Raw genomic sequence first — 22,447 nt, forward strand, 5'->3', positions numbered from 1 at the left:
ATAATAAACTCTTAAACAGGTACATGTGTATACTGACAGTATTCTGGTCAAAACTCGCACCAACAGTCACTTCAAAGCTGTAATAAATTCCCTTCGAGGCTCACATAAGGTCACTGCTGTGATAGCTTGCTATTCTTTATTGCTTTTCCACAGTCCTATACATATTGACCTATTGGCACAGTATAGAGATTCTCTACCAGTGGCTGGTGTTAACCATATTCTGAAACGGCTTCCTGCCTGAAGCTCTCTGCTCAGTCCTCATTGCCCATTATTGACCCAGTCACGAGAGAGAGAGAGATAGAGTGAGAGCCAGTTGGAGAGACAAACAGAGACAAATACAAAGGAGCTTTCCTCTTTGCCGACTTTGTACCATTTAATAGTTTGTTGGAGCTCCACTAGCATGTTTTCATTGATGCTTCCCCACAAGCAGCCAAACTCTTTTCTTCTTTTGCTTACTCCAGCTGACAACTAACCCAGGTAGGCTTTAGTATGTTTTTTCTTACTATATTACTTACTTTTCTTACTATTCTTGTTGTTGTTGTTTTTCTTTTCTCTTTACCCACCATTGATTTATCTTGTTGCCTGAGCAGTACTGTGTCATTTTCTCAGCCTATTGAGTCACAGATGACATTTAGTCTCTGTTTTTCCCATCCTTGGCTCCAGGCCTAACATATGTAAATTAAACCAGCAGTGTCAGTAATGTGGGGAGTTTGGAGAACTGTGGTATCTGAAACTAGAATTCTGTCATCTTCAGCTCTGTGTGACAGTTTTGATCATGTCTAAGGAAGTCACACGAGTAGTGTGTGATCAGTGGCTCTTAAAACATTTTTGCTTTATTCCCACAAGACACTGGTCTGTTCTAAAGGGAAATAAAGTTTCATAAACAGTCTTTGAAAAACAAGCTAATGACATGTGGAATCATTCTTTAAGCTTGCTGAGGCACTAATGAGCCCCACTTATCCAAAGTACTCGGATCCCGTCTCAATTGATCTATAGGCACAAATTTAACACACACTCCCCGATATTAGAAATCATACTTACAATGTTAATGAGCAAAGCAAGAATTCAACGTGTGAGTGACTGGTGTGTACTGTATGTGCCTGTTTCTTAATGTTTATCTTTTGCTTGTGAATGTACTGATGTGTAACAAATTAGAGACTGCAGTTATGTCAGTGAAATCATACTACCTTTTTCCTTATTAAAAGTAATTAAACACTTGTCACTGAAGTGAAAAACTGTCACTTTCAAAATTATTTTTCCAGTTTCCTCAATTTCCTCCAGATTAAGTTCACTGGACCAGATACATTATTCCACCGCAATCAAAAGATCAACGCTTATTGAACCAAATCCAAATTTGGCCTACAGAGACTTGGCAGAGCACTCTGTCCCATGTGCACGCTTATGTACGAGTATGTTTCATGTCTCTATCAAGTGACATGGGGTGTTTGGAAGCAGGGAGAGCCTATCGATCAGCTGGTGGGGGGGAGCGAGTGTTGCGCCTGCAGCTCTCGCTCCATCTGCCCACTGGGTGTGAAGGACACTGATGTGACAGCGCTAATTACAGAGGCAGGAAGCCAGCGCTATAAACATTCACAGCAGCAACTCAAGCGGGCTCTGCCTGGCTAAACCCCACCCTCCACCAGCCACTTTACACCACTCATCCCTCAGGGCGGATTGTATTTCAAGAGTTCTATGTGAAATGAGGCATTATCTGCAAATTCCCATTCAAAGAAATATTGCTGTAGAAATCAGATGTGTGTAAAACAGAAACGTCTGTGACAAACACTAAAAAATGCATGATTACGTTCATCGTTGATGTTTTTGGTTTGTTTGCCTTTTTTGTTATTCGTTTGCTGCCAATTAACGGTCTTACATTTTGGTAATCTAAAAAAAAACAGTAAAACAGGAATCTAAATTTATGTAAATCTAATTTCAGGTATTTGTATTTGTCTTTTGAGGACAAGAAGTCTGGTTTAAGTCATGGACAAAGTCCCGGTAGATACATGTGTGCTCTGAGTACCTTTTCAGTAAGCAGTCAAGAAAGATTATTTAATTTTACTCTCTATTATGACTAGAATAATATATACATAAGTATGTTTCCTATTAAACCTTGAATAAGCAAGATAGTTGTGCCATCACTGGACAAATAATCAATAATATTCCTTCACTGGATAATGAGTTAAGCAGAGGGTATAGACCTCTGGGCTTTGAATACTGAGGGAAACCGAACATCATCAACAGCTTAGTTTTAGTGATGAAGAAGCACATGCCCATTCTCATCTGGTGATTGGGGCTTTGATGGGGGGGGATAGAAATATCTATTTATTTCCACAACTCCCTTCGTCCAACCCTCTCTTTAGAAATTTCTGATTATTTCAACTTTAAATTGTAATTATGGCTGTCTTAATACAGCATCAGCTCTAATGTTTAGGTTCCTAGGATAGTAGATTTTACTTTATTTTTTACATTTAACCAGTAATACTATTTAATAATAGTTTTCTTTTCAGCTGTAAAAAAATATTAACATATTATTAACCCAGCAAACGTATCTGTTGATGCTGAAAGAGCCTTTGCTCCATTGAGCTTAAGGAAACTGAAGAATGGGGCAATGCCTTCATATTAAGTTCATATTAAGTTACATTGTTACATTGTAACTATAAAAATTCCCTACTCGCCCCTGTGGGCGGTCAATCCTTCAAGCTCAGGTCCTCTACCAGAGGCCTGGGAGCTTGAGGGTCCTGCGCAGTATCTTAGCTGTTCCTAGGACTGCGCTCTTCTGGACAGAGATCTCCGATTGGTTTCCTCAAACAAATGTTGACCGTGAAGCTGAAAACTGTAATTATTCTGTAATTACTGAATTTCATTCACAGCCTGCAACTGGAGTACTTTAAATAATACCATCAATGTATAAAGGGAAGCCCACCCTCAACACCCACCAACAGGAACAAGCTGCCTTTAAGCTCAGCTGGTGGCATCCAATGCCACGTGTGTTACCCTCTCATTTATTTTAATTATGCTCTATTCTATCGACTTGGCCACCCTTTAATTATTTTGCCATTGATCCGCACAGTGACTCAATAAGCAGGTCAGTGAACAGGAGCCGCAGGCTTCGTTCTCAGATACGGAGCAACAGCCAACATACACACGTGCACACATGTACAGAGGGGACAGTGCCATCTTAGGTTTCGATTAAAAAAGGGAACCCGAGAGATAAATATGTGCGCACTTTTACACTGTGCATTACACAGCAAACACACACAGTCTGCCTAGAGTGTCTTGTCACTCTCTCTTCCTCTTTAGCAGGATGGAGCATGGAGACCGAGGGATGGGAGTCTCTCACCTTCGCTACGAGGATGAGGAGGGTGAGTGTGTGTGTACCTGTGTGCTATCCATGTATTGGATCTATCACACTCTGGCCCCATGAGCTTATAAAAATGGGAAAGCCATTCTACCCATTTTAGATTTTTATGTTACCATGACAGATCACACTAACTTCTAATTTTCAATTTCTTTTTAATTTTTTCTGAGAGCCTGTGTGGGTGACTGTTGTTAATGTGCTGCAAATGAGCAGTGTGTGTGTGTGTGTGTGTGTATTTTGGGGGGTCTTTGGGGAGTTGTTGTATGCATGTTTGTGTAGCTTTACACTAAGCAGCAGCTCGGCAGGTTCTTTATCCAAACATCAAATATTGGCTTGTGTCTCCCTGTAGTTTAGTAATTCCATCTGGAGTTGTGTGTGCAGTTAGTGCAATTAGTTTTACAGCACTATTCAAATTGCCAGCAGATGATCAAACTCACATCATCCAGGATTTTGCTGCAAAATGGAGGTTGTGCAAGCCAAGCTACGAGACTGTGACTGTCAATAGGCCTAATTTTCTTTATTTCTGTGTCAACAGTGACAAATCGCAACATGCTGCAGTTGTTAATAACCACACAAGAGCTGCGAAACATAATTTATTCTGTTCGTTATAGTAGTTTAACATTCATTAAAACACTCCTGAGTATGAGGGATTAATGAAAAATCTCATTAGGTAATCTGCCAGTGTTGCTGGCTGTCAGTCAACCAATTCAGAGCTGTTCATTTAGCATTCACTGCAACCGCCTGTGTTACAGAAATCTGTTCTAAATGACACCTGTTCTTAAAAATTATTGCCACCTTCTGTATATCTGGAACTCTCCAATCTATGACCAAGAACTGTATATATTTGTCCACAGATCATCAGTCCATCTACATTGGTGTGCCAGTAGCTCGAAGATATCGACGTAAACGCAGGCGAAGGCGTTCTAGTCAAGAGGGTAGTGATATGGATAGAGACAAACATTACAGCCACCACAGACACCAGGAGCATGATCGGTACACAGAGATAGATATGGAGGAGGGACTCATGGATTCAGCAGAGCAAAGTCTCCAAGACATCAACCGTACAAGTAAGTCAGCGGTGAGAGACATGACATGACTTGTGACATGTCATGTCTGTCAAACACCAGTCTGGAAAGGTGCTTTTGTCACACTGAAAGAGAAAGAGCCTGAACTCTTCTGTTGAGGGCTGGAGTCTACTAATTTCATGTCAGATGTTTAATGATTCTAGGCAGCTCTAACCAATCAATGAAAACGACATTTTTCACCCTTTGTGAGACAGCTTTATTAAATCATGGGAAACAAGACTGTTGTTGTCATTGTGACATACTTTGATGTCACCTTTGCACTGAAGAAACACATTTTTAACATGAAACATGAAGTTTATTGGAGGTTTCCTTATGCTACAGTCCCACTAGGGAAATAGTGATTACCGATTGTCGTTCATTGCAAACATGTGCAATGAACTATTCATTTTTTTAATGACTGCTTCAAAGCTGAGGCCAGGTCTGTGACCACTTACAAAGTGACCTCAGGTCTCAAGAAGGCTATAACAATGTAACAATAACATGGAGTCAGTCTGCTATCAGTTTGCAATTGTATGTCGTCAGGTTGCAATCCTTTTTTTCCTTTTGTTTTTATTGTTTTTTAATCTTTTAAGTTGACCCAGCTTAATAGGAGAAGCACTCCTGAAAAGCCAGAGTGCTCCTTGTTGCTGAAATAACAGTCTGCTCCTCCAGCTCTCTCTGAGCCTTTCATGTGCAACAATTTCATGTGCTCTTTCAGAAATTGCTTTAGTTACGTCTCATATATATAACTCATTTTCTGCACATTGGTGTCTTTTATTTGAACATTTAAAAATAGCCTTTCATATTGCTTCCTCCCAGCATTTTTAACAAAGAACAGCAGGAGTCCGAGACACAGCCTGAGAGTGGCTACCTTCTGTTTCAGGTTTGAGTAATAAGTAGTTTGGCAGAACACTGCTGTTGTGGCTTTCAAAACTTTTTCCAGGAAAGTTGCCCACTCTCTTAAATCAGTATGGTGCCATCAGTGGAAAGGCAGCAGAGGTGTTTACTTTGCCTTGATTGTATGCTTACATCAACACAACCTTTTGGAATCCACGTGCCACCTCTGTACATGGTGGTCAGCTGGAGGACAAGAACATGGACAAAGACGTACAACAAAACAATGAGAAAAAATAGTAATCCATTACTTAGAATTAAGGAAGTCGTACTCTACATCAAACAGCAAATGTTGGAGGGTAGAATGCCGAAAGATATTTAAGTCAAATGTAGTAGTTATCAATAGAAACTTCAATAATATTAATCAATGGTAGTTTAAAAGACAAAGCTTGTTGATTTTAATTACAGTCTATAGGTTTGCAGCCCTATTCACAGCTGGCAACTCATTACCCCAAAACCCCACGCATGAACACAGAGTCCTGCTCAATCTCCCTGCAGATACAATGATACAATGGATTGGAAGCACAGTAGAGTTGTGAATGACTAACTGTAATCAGGCAGCACTGAGTGATCCAGGCTTCAGTATGACAGTCATTACTGCTGGGACAGCAGATGAAAATAACAGAATGATTATGCTCAAAATATGGTGACAATTAAAATATTTAAAGTGAAAACTTTGGTTGCACTTTACAGATTGAAATGTCAATTTCAGTGTTTGATTCAACTACTAAGGAAATGCACTATTGTAGCTGCAGTGGAAGAGAAACTGACAATATGGAAAAGATTGTAATTAAGTATTAGCTGAAACCAGTAACTTGACTGTAAAACAAGTGATTACAAAAGCAAGTCTAAATGGAGGGTTCTACTTTTGTAAATGATGCCATGTTTTTATGGATGGTCATTTTGCTGTAAAGAAATCAGCCACACAAACTCGCTTTGTGTAGCAGATTTAATGAAGACAAAACAAAGGTACAAAAAAAAAATCTGTAAAACAACGGTCGCATGTTTTAGGTGAATTTTTTGCAAGATCCTCGGGTATTTTAAAGCAAATACAAATTCTAATAATGTCGAAAACATCCTTTCCTTCCATCAAGTGTCTCCAGCGGCAGAGCGGCTACGTTACATCCTAAATGAAGACGATGACATGCCGACACCAACGCTCTTCACTGAGATGGACACTCTACAGAGAGAAGGAGACGAGCTAGAGTGGAAGGAGTCTGCCAGGTGGATGACACTCAAACAGACAACAGAGGGAAAATATTAAACAAATTGTGTGCTTTTCCTGGTTGGCTGGTTTAGAATGTCTTCTTGTAAAAAAAAAAAAAAGCGACTGCGACATAAAATGAAGGACAATTTTCCAGCTGCATGGTTTATAGCTTGTTTAAAGTGTATTCAGCACTAGAATTTTGTTGGGATGGAATTTCAGAGGAACAACATTTCAAAATTAGAAAACTGGAAAAGAAAATATGTAAATCTATGATTGAATTTACCTTCTTGAACACAGCTCTCTGGGTTCGCATAAAATTGCCGTTCTTGTTCATGGAGGTGGTTTAAATTGCATATTGTGCTTTCTAAATTGTGCTTGCTAAGGTGTCAGCTAAATCATCAGTAAAGTAAAGCATGATTGGGCCTGTGCACCTTTATGCAAGACCAGGCTCTTAGGAGTTTTTACTGCAGGTTTGCATTAGACAAAGGAGTTATATATCACTTCCATTGTCCACTATCTGTTGTTAGAGAACATCTAGTGCATGAGTCTGTGTATCATGGTTAGAGCACACTATGGAAATTTCATGGACTGGAAGCATGTAGTTTCCATATATGCTTGATTAGGTCGTGACTTATCAATCATATATGGTTGCAATGAATATATGGGAACGTTTATGTTATAACAACTTATTTTTTATGTTACTCCAATATTATGGCAGCAGTGTTCAACACAAAAGTCAAAATCTTAATATCTTTGCATTGCAAATCTTGCACAAATGTCACAGACCAAATTTAAATGTGCTGTAGTGAATAAATGTCAAAGAAGAGATTCTCCAGTTCAGTGGCTACAAATAGCAAAAATGCAGTCGTGTTAGTCTGGAACACTGTGTGAAACATGGATTTAGCTACGGTGACATCAACTGTTGATATGTGATGTCCTATTTTGACGCCTCAAGATTTTGGTTTTAGAAGAACTTTGTGACAAGGAGATTCTAGTGGTGAAACCAATGAGCATACCCTAAGTATTTATCCTTTTTAAAAAAAACTTAATATGATCAAGATTTACAAAACAGCCTTAATTTTTGTATTTCATATGTCCCAGAATGAAGCTATAACATGATCATGATTGACATATGGTTTTTAAATTCATTCAGGCATATCTGGGAGGAAACCAGCAGCCAGTAACCTGTTTGTGTCTCCTGTTTAACCAGTAGTCTGCTGTGCATCGACTCACAATCACAAACAAATAAAAGATCATTTTTTAGAGTCCTTGTTAAATCTCAGCCCAAACACACCTTTACATGCTTCTCAGATCATCTATGACAGTGGTCCCCAACCTTTTTGCGCCACGGACAAGTTTGTGCCCGACAATATTTTCACGGACCGGCCTTTAATGTGTTGCAGATAAATACAACAAAATAAAACGAGTACCGGGACCGAAAAAAGAAGATTTATTCATAACACACGTGAAAAGACCCAGGAAAACCGAGTTAATGAAAAAAACGATAACAAAATAACGCTAAAAACCGATAAAAACCCTGAAAACCATAAATTTCACACCCGAGTCTCAAGTCTCGCAGCCCGGTACCAAACGACTCACGAACAGGTACCGGTCCGTGGCCCGGGGGTTGGGGACTGCTGATCTATGATGATTGAAGCTGCTTTTAGGTCTCATGTGGGACAAGATACAGAAAGAACTAATCTGGACAGGGAAGAAGTATTGCTAACAATAAGGAATGGGAATTTTATGTACTAATTAGAATATTCACAGAAGTCATCTTGCTGTATTTGCATTCTGCTTAGAATCACATTCAATTAGAATTTCAACTTCTCAAAATTACATTATAGAGTCACCAAAAAGAAACTGGTATCTGTAATTGGTAGTACTACTGCTCTACCTATTAAATGTTAAAAAGCATTTCAATATTAGGTCAGCATATCTGAAAAGAGTATGCTAATCAGAGCGACATATCTTAAATACGGTAACTCATCAGAAATGATTATGCTAATTAAGGCAGTAAAATATTGTTATCAAGGACACCATGAGCCCTTGTAATGAAGTGTACGGTGTGAGCTGCTAAAAAATCAGACTAATGGTGTTCTATAAATTTATAGCACTAATAACAGCGTTAAGCAAATAGAGGCTTGGATCTAGGATAGTGATGTTGCTCAGTACTGATTATTACTTAAGTAGTTAGTGCTGCTCCGAGAGACTCCTGCTAAATGAAAATAATTTGCAAAAACCAATGACATATACTAAGCAGTGGCCCTGTTGAGTTTTTTTTCTTTTCTTTCTTTCTTTCTTTCTTTCTTTCTTTCTTTCTTTTTAATAATTGTTTTGGGCTTTTTTAGCCTTTTGTTGTTATTTGATGGTGGAGAGAAGACAGGAACGCTGGGGAAAAACCAGAGTAATGTCATGTAGTAATTGGCCTCAAGTAGGATTTGAACACTAGTCTCTGCATTAACCATTAATCAGCACCCCAGACATGAAATTTTAGGTAAATTGTATTCTCACCTATTCTGTCTCTCTGCATGTTCTTGCTGCCTTTAGGTGGGTGAAGTTCGAGGAAAAGGTAGAGGAGGGAGGGGAAAGGTGGAGTAAACCCCATGTGTCCACACTGTCCCTGCACAGTCTTTTTGAGCTCAGGACATGTCTCCAGACAGGAACAGTGCTGCTGGATTTGGACGGCTACTCGCTGCCTCAAATAGTTGGTGAGATATTCACATTTATAACTGCACGTCTTTATGTGTGAATAAGCAGTCAGAATTCACTGTTTTCAATAAGTGCGCTGCAAGCCTAGCAGCTCTTTAGCTATTTGGTATTTTTTATGTTTTGGGGGGTTTTGCAACATATTTTATATTTGTAACCATTTAGCTAACATAATTAAGCTAACAATCATGTTAGCTAAATATATTATACTCCATTTCCACATAAGTAATAAAACAACAAATATATTAATAATACGTGAATAATAGAAGTATATCAAAATATCAGTATGTAATTTTAGTAAGTTATGAAACAGCTGTACTTTATAAAATGAAACATTGTTTGAGTTGCTTTTGCTAAACAAACTGATTGGTGATTCATTTTAACACCTATACCTGGCTTTCTCTGCTATTACATTTTTGTAAAATATATATTAGTTAACCCTCTATAGACACCCTCTTTATTGAGGTTTTGCAGTCACACAACTACTCACATGTATGTGATGGCAAGTGAGTTAGAGACTAGAGACTGGTCTGCAACCATCTGGCAACCACTGGTTAGGAAGAAAAAAATATTTATTACATGACTAGTTGGCATGTGGTTGGTAAAGGTTGATGCCAGTTCCTGTAAGATCAATTGCTTAATCCCCAAACGCACAGGTCCAGACACGGGTCAGTGATCTCCTGGCAACCACCAGTCATTAAATGTGTATTTCCTGACCGGTTGGCGAAAGCCTTCTTATGACCATCTTAGTCACTAACAGATTGGTGTTGATACTGACACCCGATAACTTCCTTTAACTATTATTTTAGCACAAACTAGTGCCACAGTAACATTACCTACAGCTGTAAATTGCTTTATCATTTTCCCTTGCTTTATGAATAACCCTGCATCATGACCTTTTTCATCTTTCCCTTTTGCATATCCAAAAGCTCAAAGTATAGCTACAAATGCATTAGTATGGAGTCAATAAAGTATAAAAAAATACAGTTAAAGACAAGAAAAAAATCAATGAGTAAATGTATTGTTTGCCAGTTCTCAGTAAAAATCAATGCTTAATAAACTGCAAGAACATTTTCTAGCACATATCAGATCTTTTTATATTTCCTTAATTTTCCACTCGCTGGTCAAGTGATTGATAAGATTGTTTTAAAAGTGGTGCTCCGATATTCAAAACCAGGTCACATTTTTCTCAGTAGTAGTTTGTTGTAGATGGTTATTGATATTTTTAACGATTTTGTATAGTATAGATGTACCTTTATCCTTCTACATAGCCTGAATTTAGATAAGCTTTCTTTTCTCTAAGTATTCTCTGGGAATAGTTCTCCAGGCTTCGTGAAGTAGACTCCAAAGCTCTTTGGATGTTGGCTGCATTTTGTTTCATTACATGTCATGATGATTCCACACTGCTTCAGTAATGTTGAGGACTCTGAGGAAGTTCTGTTGTGTCTTTTTGTGTTCAAGTATGCCTTTACTGCATTGGCAGTGTGTTGGGGATCATTGTCATGCTGGAAAATGAAGCAGCTGCTAATCACATCCTTTCTAGGTAGCATAGCATAGTGGATCATAATCTGATTAATTGTAATTCCATCAGTTTTGCTGACAGACCCTCCACAATGTTAATGCTTCACAATAATGAATGTTTAAACATTTATTATTGTTCCTTATTGAAACAGAATTTTTTAAATTGCATTTTTCTTATGTAACTTGACATACCTCAGCCTTTATTCCCTGTTTCTATTTGTTAAAAATGGCTTCTTGTCAATCACCCTTCCACTGAGACCATTTCTGATAAAGCTTCAGTGAATTGCAGATCTATCAGCTGAGTGTCTCCTGTGTCAGGTCTTTGTTGGATTTATTGCAATTTGTTCAGGACATGACTTTAGATACTGTTCAGCTCTGTTGTAGATAGTTGTTTTGGCCTGTAACTTCTTATTTTATATATTTATAGAAGAATAATCTATAAATGAATAAATACTGTAATAAAGCTAATAAATATCAAATATTTATTATATATACAATGTTTTCAGCTAATAGCTCTTTGGGATTCACCTTGTGTTTGCAAAAATTGGATTTTATGCCTGTCAAACTGTTTTAGCTTTGGAATTTTTCATAAATTCAACCAAAGAAATGGGAACAAACAAATAGTGACAGGCTGCTAGTAACAAACATAGATTCATCCCTTGAGTTAGGTCTGTTACCTAACTATTAGTGAAGTCTTTTTTATGCCTGAATTCAAAATTAAGTGTTAGATGACTTAGCTAAGAAAAAAAACATTCTTGTTAAAATGGTCAGATACATAGACTGGGCTGAAAATGAGTGAAAAAGCAGACAATGGTTGAAGGGAAAAAACAGAGAACTATTGCCCAAGACAATTTTAAAATTAAAGGAAGAAGTAACCAAGTAAAACAGTCTGGCTTCTCTGAAGCAAAATGTAAAGAAGTGCCCACTCAAGATTATTGCACAGTACAGCATAGAAATCGTAGTTTCCTGAATATTTTTTCTTTACCATTTTCTGTGTTAAAGAGAACAGTTGGTGTGTTTCTGAAATTTTAAACACATTACTGGCCAAAATCTTTCTTCTTGTATCAATTTGTGTGATCTGGACCAACAGAAGACAACAAATTCACATGACACCACTTTTTATTTTGCGTCTCATACAAATTCATTTTAAGCTGTCCTTGTGTCATTTCACAATATTTTATCTCTGTATTCCCCAAGACATAACCTTAAATTACCCACACAGATAGATAAAAATGTCTTGTCAGTGGTGGTGAAGGCAGTAGCACACTTGACCCTGAATCACAGTGGCGCTGGTCCATTGTGCTGTCCTGTCCTCTTTAAATGTGATTTGATCTTGTTCTGAAATGATTACTTCACTTCCTTCCAAGGTGCTATTAATATATCTGGGTTTTCTGTCTAGAGCTCAAATGCAGCAGGTTTGTGTGCTTTTTAGCACACTGTGATTTTTAAAATGAGCAAACGGTGAATGATTTTGACTAATTCGTTCTTGTCTTCTGCTTTGTATGAATATAATCTTTAATTAATTTGATCTCCTTGTTCATGCACAATAGCTGTCAGCCTTTCTCTCACTATGATAAAAAGCATCCTGCTGTTCATTTAATTGAACTTTTATGCAACTGCAGAGTCAGACAATTTTTATAGGGTTGATCAGGCTGAGACCATTGGTTTAATTTGGGTGGCACAGAAGCTGACGTCTTGTTAATTAAGAGCCAATTTCTTTTGGTCACTCATTCGCAAAATTCACTTGTGCGTGCATGACTACCATGTAGAAGCCCACCATAAGGAGTCACATTATAGTAAGCTTTTTGTGTAACTATAAATAGCTTTTTTATTGACAATTAAACATTTCCTTACTGTTTATAAAGTCCAAATGATAGATTTAAAACATGGCCATATGGTAATAAGAGTACATTTCTGCTGGCAATCATGCTTAAAATTTTACCAAACAACTAATAGTTGTTTGGTGGCCACTGGTCAGACTCCTAAGAGAACATGCAAATGATAATAGTGTACAGTCATACCACTTTGATAGGCACAAGCACAACCCGTTGTTCCTAAGTGGCATGAGCCAGTCTCAGGGGCAAATGAGACTGCGTCATTTTTTTACACTGAACAACAAGTTGCCATTTCAAATAACAAGTTAGACCATTTTAGATGTGGATGTAGACAGCATAACAGAACCATAGACGTATAATTTACACAGAAATTTATACTTATCATCAGTATATGCAAAGCATTCATTATATTACACGATAGCAGACTACAGTCAGTGTTATGAAACTCTTTTTCAACTCTAACTTCCAGTTAGGAACTCTTAAGATGTGAAATTTTGTGTCTCTTTTCTAGATGACATCATTGAGAGACAGATAGAGGAAGGCATGATATCTCATGATCTCAGAGAAAAGATCAGTTTTGTCCTGCTGAGGAAGCATCGACACCAGACCAAGAAACCGATCCACCGTTCCTTAGTTGACATTGGCAAGTCCAGCTCTTCTACCAGTGAGTGACCCAACTTGTGACACAGATTGACCTGCCCTGTGTAGCTCTGTGTGAATAATCCATGAGAGACCAATATTCTAAGTATAGCAGGGGTGGGTGATTAACTTTCTCAAGGGACCACATGATGAACCGAGACTGTTGGGGAGAGGCGCAGCAGTAAGCTGAACTCATTTCTGCTCAGTGTTAATTTTATCTCATTATAAACGACTACTAGTAAGAGTAGATGTTATAATTTGGCCATAATTGTGGCTCATTGGGAAAATTGATTGCTCATTCCTAGTCTACAGGATAACAGGTAGTTGACCTGCCAAAGTATTACATCAGCTTGAGTTTCCCCTGACTGATAATATTAAACACATTGTTGGAGAGCTAGCATTATGAAATGCCATCACATGAAACAACACTGTGAATCCCTAATTATAGCAATTCTTTTTCTTTGTCGTTGGCAAGGGCAAGGCAAGGCAAGTTTATTTGTATAGCACAATTCAACAACAATGTGATTCAAAGTGCTTTACAGAGACATTAGAAACAAAAACAAATAAAAAGCATGATTTAAAATTGATTAAAACAAGCAAACTAACTAACTAACTAATTAACAAACAAACAAACAAAACTATATAAAATCAAAACAGGTAAAATCAGAACAATAGATAAAATCAGTAGTTAAAATGTTAGTTTTGAAATTTAAGCTTAAAAGTGTGGATTTGGTTCTTTATTCAAATGCAGCTGAGAACAGGTGAGTCTTCAACCTAGATTTAAATAAACTGAGTGTTTCAGCTGATCTGAGGCTTTCTGGGAGTTTGTTCCAGATATAAGGAGCATAAAAGCTGAATGCAGCTTCTCCGTGTCTGGTTCTGACTCTGGGAACTGATAAAAGACCGGATCCAGATGACCTGAGGGATCTGGAAGGTTCATACTGGGTCAGGAGGCTTGGCTTCATTCTGGGCTGACATGTAATTTTGATGCTACTGAGAAATGAATTATGCATATATTTAACTCACTCACTGAATGAATGAACACTCTTGAGTCAACAAGGCTCATATCCTCCACAGGGGACGTATTAATGTTTGATGAGTTAATTACCACTGTAGCATTTTCACATATCATCAAGACAGGACACATGGTGTTCAAGAAATCATAAAGCATCACCTCCAATCACTGATTCTGTTGTGTTTCTCTTCCTGCTTCCCTTCCCATGGCAGATCGGAATGTTGGACCCCGAGGTGGAACAGGTCCGGGGCAAATGGCCAACTTCAACAGGTCCACAGAGGACCTCCGAATAAAGCAGCAGCCAGCAGCCAACTATGGCCGCCTGCGTGAGTGTCAGGTTTTGGCTTGTGAAGCCGGTTGATGTTTTTTCAAAATAAAAGTCATTATATTTTTCCTTGTTTTAAGAGCACTGTGAAGAGTCAAAGCCTATATAACCATAATTGTATCATCCTACAATCTCCAAATAACACATTATAGTTTCACTTGTAGATTGCTGTTTAACATTTCTGCATATGTGAAGACTGAATAAATAAATTCAGGACACCAAGCTCAGATTGTTAGCTCATATTTACAGACCAATCAGTATCCTCTGAGCACATTTATGTACTCAGAGGATACTGATTTGTCAAAGCCATCTCTCCTAATTCTGGATTTTCATTCTAACACATGGAAAATTTGCTCTTTAGTGATTCTTGAGCATAAATAAGGACGGGAAAAAATAGACATTAAGAGTGACTACTTCATGACTGTCATGGGCTGGGTCTGTGACCCAGCATTTTGAGTTCATGATATATTGTTTATTTATGGGGAAATGTTAAGTTCTTGTTTTGTATTATTAGTTAGAACTTGAGGCTTCATGTTTTGCCATTTATCGTTTGGGTTTAGCTCATCTAGCTCCCAAAAAAACCCTAAGTGGTTCAGCCTTAGTGCTGTTATTGGATCCCCTCATTTCCCCTTTCCCTGGGTTTTGGTCCCACCTGCCCTTTGTGTTTCATGTCTCATGTGTCAATGTTGTTTGGTCTGCCTCATCGTGTTCTCCTGTTTATTTTGAAAGTCCAGTTTTCATGTCATTGTGTTTGAGTTTACATTTCCTGTGCATGGTTATGTTCATCCTTGTCAGCTGTTTCCTCATGTGTCTCGACTTCCCCTGATCACCTCATGTGTGTATTTAAGTCCTCTGTTTTCTATGTTTCGTTGTCAGGTTGTCTGTTTGCATCCCCATAGTGTTTTGTCATAGTTTACTCAGTGTTCATAGTTTTGTCATAGTATTTTCACTGAGTTTCTTAGTTCTTTAGTTCCTGAGTGTTCACAGTTTTCTTAGTTTTCATTTCAGCGTCTTTCAGTGTCTTTCAGTGTCTGCTTCTGGGTCCTGTAAACTAAACTTATCGGCGCACTCCGCCGTGACAATGACATCATATGGTGGCATTCATAAGAGAATGAGATTGACAATATAGTGTAGATGAAACTGAGATGATGGGGAAAATGGTGGACAGGAGGGGAAAGCAGGTCAGAAAGCAATGAACTGAAATGACGCATTATTTCATTGATCAGTAAAATGCACACACATGCTGACACAAAAGTACTGTCAATAAATGACAGCTTTTTGGATTTTTAGAGGTATTTTTACTTTTTCAGTTACATGGATATCACATAGTGCACCATAGATAATTATCCTTCAGTGTAGTGAATGTATATCGTAATAGTATTGAGCCCCTGGATTCCCACCTCTAATGACAAGAATTATGGCTGCTGAAGTATTCAGTATATATATATATATATATATATATATATATATATATATATATATATATATATCATAAAATACTTTTGATTTTTTAAAGATTGATTTCCAAGACTTACATCATCCTACAAGTTACACCCAGTGTGGTTAAACTGAAAGTGAAGGAAATGGGAAAAGTAGCACCAAAAGAACAAAAAATACAAAAGACAAACTGTTTCCTGATTTAAAATGATGATCTCCAAATACATTACAATGATCTACAACTTTGCAATACACTCTATACCAGAGGTGGCCAACTCCAGGACTCGAGAGCCGGTGTCCTGCAGGTTTTAGATGTGTCCTTGATCCATCACAGCTGATTTAAATGGCTACATTATCTCCTCAACATTTTTTGAAGTTCTCCAGAGGCCTGGTAATGAACTAATTATTTGATTCAGGTGTGTTGACCCAGGGTGTTATCTAAAACCTGCAGGACACCGTCTCTCGAGGCCTAGAGCTGGCCACCCCTGCTCTATACTATATACAATATACTACAGCCTTTACAACCTCACCACTAACTGTGACAAAACTAAAAACATACTTTCTGTCCTTACTTCCAAAATGCATGAACATCATAAAATAAGACTTTATGGCATCTGTAGTGCATTAGACTGTGAAGATTTACCCAATAGCTTTATCTCATAGAATTTATGTGCCAGTTATCAATTTCAGGCCTGAAATGATTCCAAGTAGGTGGATATAAAGAGTAATAACTGTATAACTGTCCCAACCTCGCAGGTCACGCCCAGAGCAGGAGTATGAATGATATTGCGGACACTCCAAGCACAGACCAGGTGAGTTATTACTGAAACCAGCTCATTACATTCAGTATGTCAGGGATACAGCCTTCACATGCGTAAGGCTTTTTAAAAGTGTGTTTTATAGTTGTGTGGCTTTGGTTTGATCCTGACAATGACCAAATTCATGTTCCTGTCTTTTCTACTGGCAAATGTCTATCTGCCTGCACTGAGGGAATCTCTGGAGGATACATTTATTTCCACTCTGTTGCCTTTCATGATTGGACAGATTGCCTACCAGTAAGGCATTTCATTGTATTGAATTGCTGTTTCTTCATCGCTCATCAATTTTTCATTGCACCTGCTCGCTGAGGTGACATCAAGTGACAGAGAGAGTGTGCAAACACATAACTCACTCATTAGTGAAGCTGATGCAGTAATGGGAGTTAAACCTGGTGACGCATGCCAGTGCCGCTGCAAAGGCGTGCTGATGTCGCTTCAATTAGGCTACAGGGCTTTGTAACTGACAAGTCAGATTATGTGTTATTCACTGGGAGGGATCGTGTAAAAAAAAAAAAAGAAATGAATGAGAATTTAAAGGGTGCTATGTGGGCCACAAAATTTGTCTGTGACAGTCGGCAGGGGGGCCAGCACTGGTTGTCCGGTTCCGAGGGCTCTACTTATCGTTTGGCTAGCTGTTCAAATTCTATTTTGAGGTCTACATCGGTCGCATGTGACAACGGACAAGCGATTGTTCATTTTGTTACAGTGTGTATTTGCGCTTGTGTGTGCCACATTTTCTGTGTCGATATTGAGCTGGCACTGAGAAAAAGATGGATTTCACTGTCGGTCCATCAGTCCACGTGCTTTGCTCTCACGTGGAGCCACAGATTCGGGTTATGTGTTGTTGAAAAGGCTCTCCACTACTCTGTGTTATTGTGCATCAGTCCAATTTCCTGCCACACCTTTAGATGTAATCAAACAGGTCAGACTGGTTCACCATTTCGGGTCACAGGCAATTGTTTTCCCTCTCTGATTGTTTGTGTGCATTTCTTTAAGGATTTTATGCCCACTTAACTACACAGGATTGCATTTAAAAAACGTCCTCCTGGGCTAATCTGCCGGGTTTTGAGAGACTGTAATGACAGAATGAAACTTTAATGATCCCTGTAGGTAGATCCAATCACTACACCTACCAACACCGTCACAATAAAAGCACACGTCTCAGTTACAGCAGTCTTTGTCTTAACATCCTCCTAACTGAAAAATGACTTTATAAGATAAACTTAAACAGCTGGTTCAGTATTATTATATTATTTTCAATTTGGTGTCATACATGAGAGAATAGAAGACTAATACATTTTTTAAAGTTACATAAATGATTTTGTAAGAAGTTTATTTTCTGTATGTTCAGTTTAAACTATGAGAGCGCGACAGTAATACGTATAGGAAATTGAAGATTGCCACAAGATGCAAAAACAAAACAATTAAACATGTAAAATGAAATATGAATACCTCAGAGCAAAGTCTATAACATGTAGGAATTACACATATTCTACCATGCCGACACGATAATGCTGGACTGCGTTCTCCCTTTTTTCTGTAGTTGAAAAATAAATTCATGAAGAAGATCCCCAGAGACGCGGAGGCTTCCAATGTCTTAGTGGGCGAGGTAGACTTCCTCAACAAACCTTTTGTGGCGTTTGTTCGCCTGGCCCAAGCTACAACTCTAGGAGGTCTAACAGAGGTCCCTGTTCCCACCAGGTAAAAATCCCTACAATATGTCATTGCCCGCCAACCAACAACAAACATCTGCAGTCCCAGAACATACCTCACATTTGTTTCCTCACTCTACAGATTTCTGTTTATTCTGCTGGGGCCCCAAGGAAAGGCCAAGTCCTATAATGAGATCGGCAGAGCAATAGCAACTCTAATGGTGGATGATGTAAGTGCCTGTCACTGTGTGTTAAAATCCTTCCATAGCATGCGTTCTTCATTAGACTTGACAATCTGATGCTGACATTTCTCAGGAAACCTGAGCAAATAGAAATATAAAGATTCTTCACAGTTCCTTTAAAGGACATGTTCAGCGTTCACTGGCATGTCCAGCATTATGTTTGGAGTACGTCTGGAAGTGATGTTGATTGTTAAGCATCAGCTATAAGTGGGGTTTCTATTTGGATAATGAGTCGTTAATTGTTTTCTAATGGCAGCAGTATTCTCTTCCCTGAAAACAGTTTGAGCTGTTATTCTGTGTTGTGTCACTAAGTTACTGTGTGTCATTTTAATAGCAGATACAAACAGTAAGGAAGTGACAGGCTGTTATTTTAAAAGAGTCCGAGTGCAAAAGAAGCACATTTTCCATCCACAATTAAAACATGATTATAGGTTTGTGGCTGGTAATATGAAGCTGACCTATTATTGAATATTGACAATTATTATGTGGCATCTCAATAGGAGTTCAATCTCTCCTCTAGTGCCACACTGACAAGGCAGTGCTGGTCAAATTTAAGAGCAGAACATGTTTATGTGTAACGCTTTATTTAAACCTGTTCAAAAACCAAGATTAGGTCAGCAGCTGTCAGTCTCTTCCCGTAATACAGACAATATTCCATTAAGTAAAAACATTCAAATTCCTACTTTAGTAAAAACAAAAACAAAAAAAAAACTTTTTATTAAACTAATTGTTTCATCAATTATTTTTATAACTTAATTTGTTAAGTAATACATGTCTTAACAGTAACAGTCAAGATATTGGACATTCACACCTATGGGTACACAGCTCTGCCACCACACAGCTGCAGCTGTCATGAAACTCTATGTATGCGTCATTGCAATAGCATGATTGGCTCATATTAACAGATTTCTACTGAGGATTCTTTGAGTGCCGTGCTTCTCTCCTACAGGCTCTCATGTTCAGTTATTAGGCTTAACTTTGATGACTTTGACCATGTTCTGTCCTTTCAGTAGAACAGTTTGTGCAGTTGATAATTATTATTTGCTGTAAAGAACTGAATTTACTCAATAATAATAACTAGCATTAGCATTAACCTCTGATTGGTGCTAAACATTAGCATGTTTAACTAAGACGGTGAGCATTTACACCACTGCACCGGCTAGATTTAAGCATGTTAATGTAGTCATTGTGCTTATGTTAGCGTTCTCTTACACAGAGTCAATAGTGCTGGTTATACACACATTCATTGACTCTATAACATTAGCATTACAGTCAAACTGTATTGCTAATTTTTCGTAATCTTCTTAATGGCAAAATGTCCTTTTGCTTGAAGTTGTTTTACTACTGTGTGTGCCAACAACTAACTGTAAAGCATCTGTCCTATGTAGAAAATAGCCTGTGCAGTCATTAGCTTGATTTAACTCAACCAAAAAACATGGCAGCACCGCGAAAAAGGGCTCTGACGCATCTAATGACTGTTCTACAGATCAAAACCAAGTTATTTGAAGTGTAGTTAGATGGAGAAAATCAATAAAGTACCACATCTACTATTTGTAAAAGATTTCTGAATGGGGCCAGTGCCCATTAGAACATTTTCACTGCCAATTAGAACCACTGCTTGATTTTTTTTCCCCCTGTTGTTGATACAGCCTTATTTAGAAACATATAATGCTTGTGCACACTAATCTCTATGGGCATGATTAGTGGCTGACTGGCAGTTATTCTTGAATTGAATCCAGCTGAGGACAGATGTCAATATAGCCTTAACAACCAATGTTCAATATGTCTCCATCAAAGGTGACAGGCAAACACAGCTTATTAGGGCAGTACATACTTATTACTATTACCAAGAGAAAGCGTAAAACCTTTTCTTTTATTTCTCTGTCTTCCTCCCTCCCAGCTCTTCAGTGACGTAGCCTACAAGGCAAGAGATCGGGAAGATCTTATTGCAGGAATAGATGAGTTTCTGGACGAAGTGATTGTGCTTCCACCTGGGGAATGGGATCCCAAAATCCGCATTGAGCCGCCTAAGAAGGTTCCCTCGGCTGACAAAAGGTTGGGGATGTCTAACCGCCTGAGTAATACATATAAAGGTCAAAAAGCTGTAGTTGAACAATGAGCGATGTGCCAAGAGCAATTGCAAACTATACTAAAATCCTTTAGGTCGAAATATCGAGTTACAGAAAATTAAAATGTTCTCTGAAAGAAAGGGTGAAATTGTGCCTTTCAGTCAGCAAGTACCAGTTTGCAAGGTTGAAACAGCTTATAGACAGACCATTCGAGTGAATAAATATATCGTTAGCTTCATAGCATAAGTGCCTAAGTCATTGACTTAGTCAAATGACTTAGGCAATTATGCTATGAAGCTAACGATATGTGAAAAAAGTTTAAATCTCATATTTGCTCACATGTGTGGCATGTACGTGTCCTTTGCAGGAAGTCAGTCTTTTCCCTAAATGAGCTGGGACAGATGAACGGCACAGCTGGCGGAGGTGGAGGCCTGGCAGAAGACGAGGAGATGCCAGTTCAGCATGAGCTTGGAGAGGAGCTGGCATTCACTGGACGGTAGGCAGCCCGGGCCGCGTGGCAAACTGCTGAGAGGTTTAGACTAAACACAAGCAGACTCTGGGAATTTGAATATGGCCTTATCAAAATTTGGCAGAATGGGCAAGTTATTTAAGCACACCTGTCCTAAAAAAATGCCGATACTTCCTTATAAGTAGCGTGGCTGTAGGTACAAAAGTTAAACTAATGTAAAATGGACAGTATTGGATTGCCAGTTTCAGCTGTGCCTGCAAAAAGAAAGAAACAAAGAAAATGGAACATTCCTTGTCTTGTTTTGTTTCAGAGTAGAAAATGTTCTATAAAAGGATAAATATGGCTTTATCCAAATCCAATTTGCCAATGATAGCCTGAGAGAGTAGGTTTCAGTGGTAAGTAGTGCTTACACTTTGTCAAAGTCAAAGCACAGAAGTGACTTTTTAAACTTGGAGAAAATAGACTTAAAAGCGAAAGCAGTGACCTCTCCTGCCTACAAGTATAGATGTCAAATCACTGTGTAAGTGATTCATGGATATAGTCTCTGCTTTCTTGCTTCAGAGAAAATACTGTGACATGCTGAGAGGCGGAGTGTGTGAAGCATCCTAACCAACTGTGTCGGTTGTTGTTGTGCAACAGGTTCTGTGGGGGTTTGTACTTGGACATAAAGAGGAAATTGCCATGGTTCCCTAGTGATTTCTACGAAGGGTTCCACATTCAGTCCATCTCCGCTGTGCTTTTCATCTACTTAGGCTGCATCACCAATGCCATCACCTTTGGTGGGCTCCTTGGGGACGCCACTGACAATTACCAGGTGATGCCGAGTGCCGTAATAACGATTTGTACATTTGGAGAAAGCACTGTTTGAAGTGCATTGCAGCTACTACCTTGCTGGAAAGAAAATTCGAGCTACCCAGATTGATAGTAAGCATCGAAAACAAAGCATCGTTTATTTAAATCACAGCATTTGTGACAATTGCTCAAAATCACCAGGGAAACAGCTGTTTGTGGCTTGTAGCCGTCTCTTGTTTGTTATTTCCCTTCTGTCTGTGGACTGCTATGGGATGAAAATAGCATTAGACTTAATCAGTGATTTGAACAATAAATCTTTATTTTTGTAATTTATTATAGATCCTAAACAAGCCCAAACAGATGGGGCAAAATCACAAGCTCACAGTTTTTGACATAAAAGG

At 38.5% G+C, this 22,447-nt stretch overlaps 1 protein-coding gene across 3 annotated transcripts in view; it reads left to right on the forward strand.

Annotated features, from left to right (window-relative positions):
* Nucleotides 1–341: 341 nt before the first annotated feature.
* slc4a5a (solute carrier family 4 member 5a) overlaps nucleotides 342–22,447 on the forward strand; it is a 39,647-nt gene continuing 17,541 nt past the window's right edge. For 2 of the 3 annotated variants that reach the window (XM_085293561.1, XM_085293562.1), the window contains exons 1-13: nucleotides 342–477; nucleotides 3,301–3,362; nucleotides 4,213–4,425; nucleotides 6,411–6,540; nucleotides 9,074–9,234; nucleotides 13,100–13,252; nucleotides 14,455–14,568; nucleotides 16,761–16,816; nucleotides 18,366–18,523; nucleotides 18,617–18,704; nucleotides 20,617–20,771; nucleotides 21,153–21,281; nucleotides 21,894–22,068. In XM_085293561.1, the coding sequence (XP_085149687.1) occupies nucleotides 3,305–3,362; nucleotides 4,213–4,425; nucleotides 6,411–6,540; nucleotides 9,074–9,234; nucleotides 13,100–13,252; nucleotides 14,455–14,568; nucleotides 16,761–16,816; nucleotides 18,366–18,523; nucleotides 18,617–18,704; nucleotides 20,617–20,771; nucleotides 21,153–21,281; nucleotides 21,894–22,068 (1,590 nt within the window). In that variant the 5' untranslated portion in view covers nucleotides 342–477; nucleotides 3,301–3,304. The remainder of the gene's footprint in view (nucleotides 478–3,300; nucleotides 3,363–4,212; nucleotides 4,426–6,410; nucleotides 6,541–9,073; nucleotides 9,235–13,099; nucleotides 13,253–14,454; nucleotides 14,569–16,760; nucleotides 16,817–18,365; nucleotides 18,524–18,616; nucleotides 18,705–20,616; nucleotides 20,772–21,152; nucleotides 21,282–21,893; nucleotides 22,069–22,447) is intronic. The other variant, XM_085293560.1, reaches the window with a different exon arrangement.

This window comes from Mchenga conophoros, linkage group LG12, assembly GCF_057382185.1.
Source record: "Mchenga conophoros isolate Kocher_MC1m ecotype Shallow Benthic linkage group LG12, M_conophoros_male_GT1.1, whole genome shotgun sequence".
In the NCBI taxonomy this organism is placed as follows: Eukaryota; Metazoa; Chordata; class Actinopteri; order Cichliformes; family Cichlidae; genus Mchenga; species Mchenga conophoros.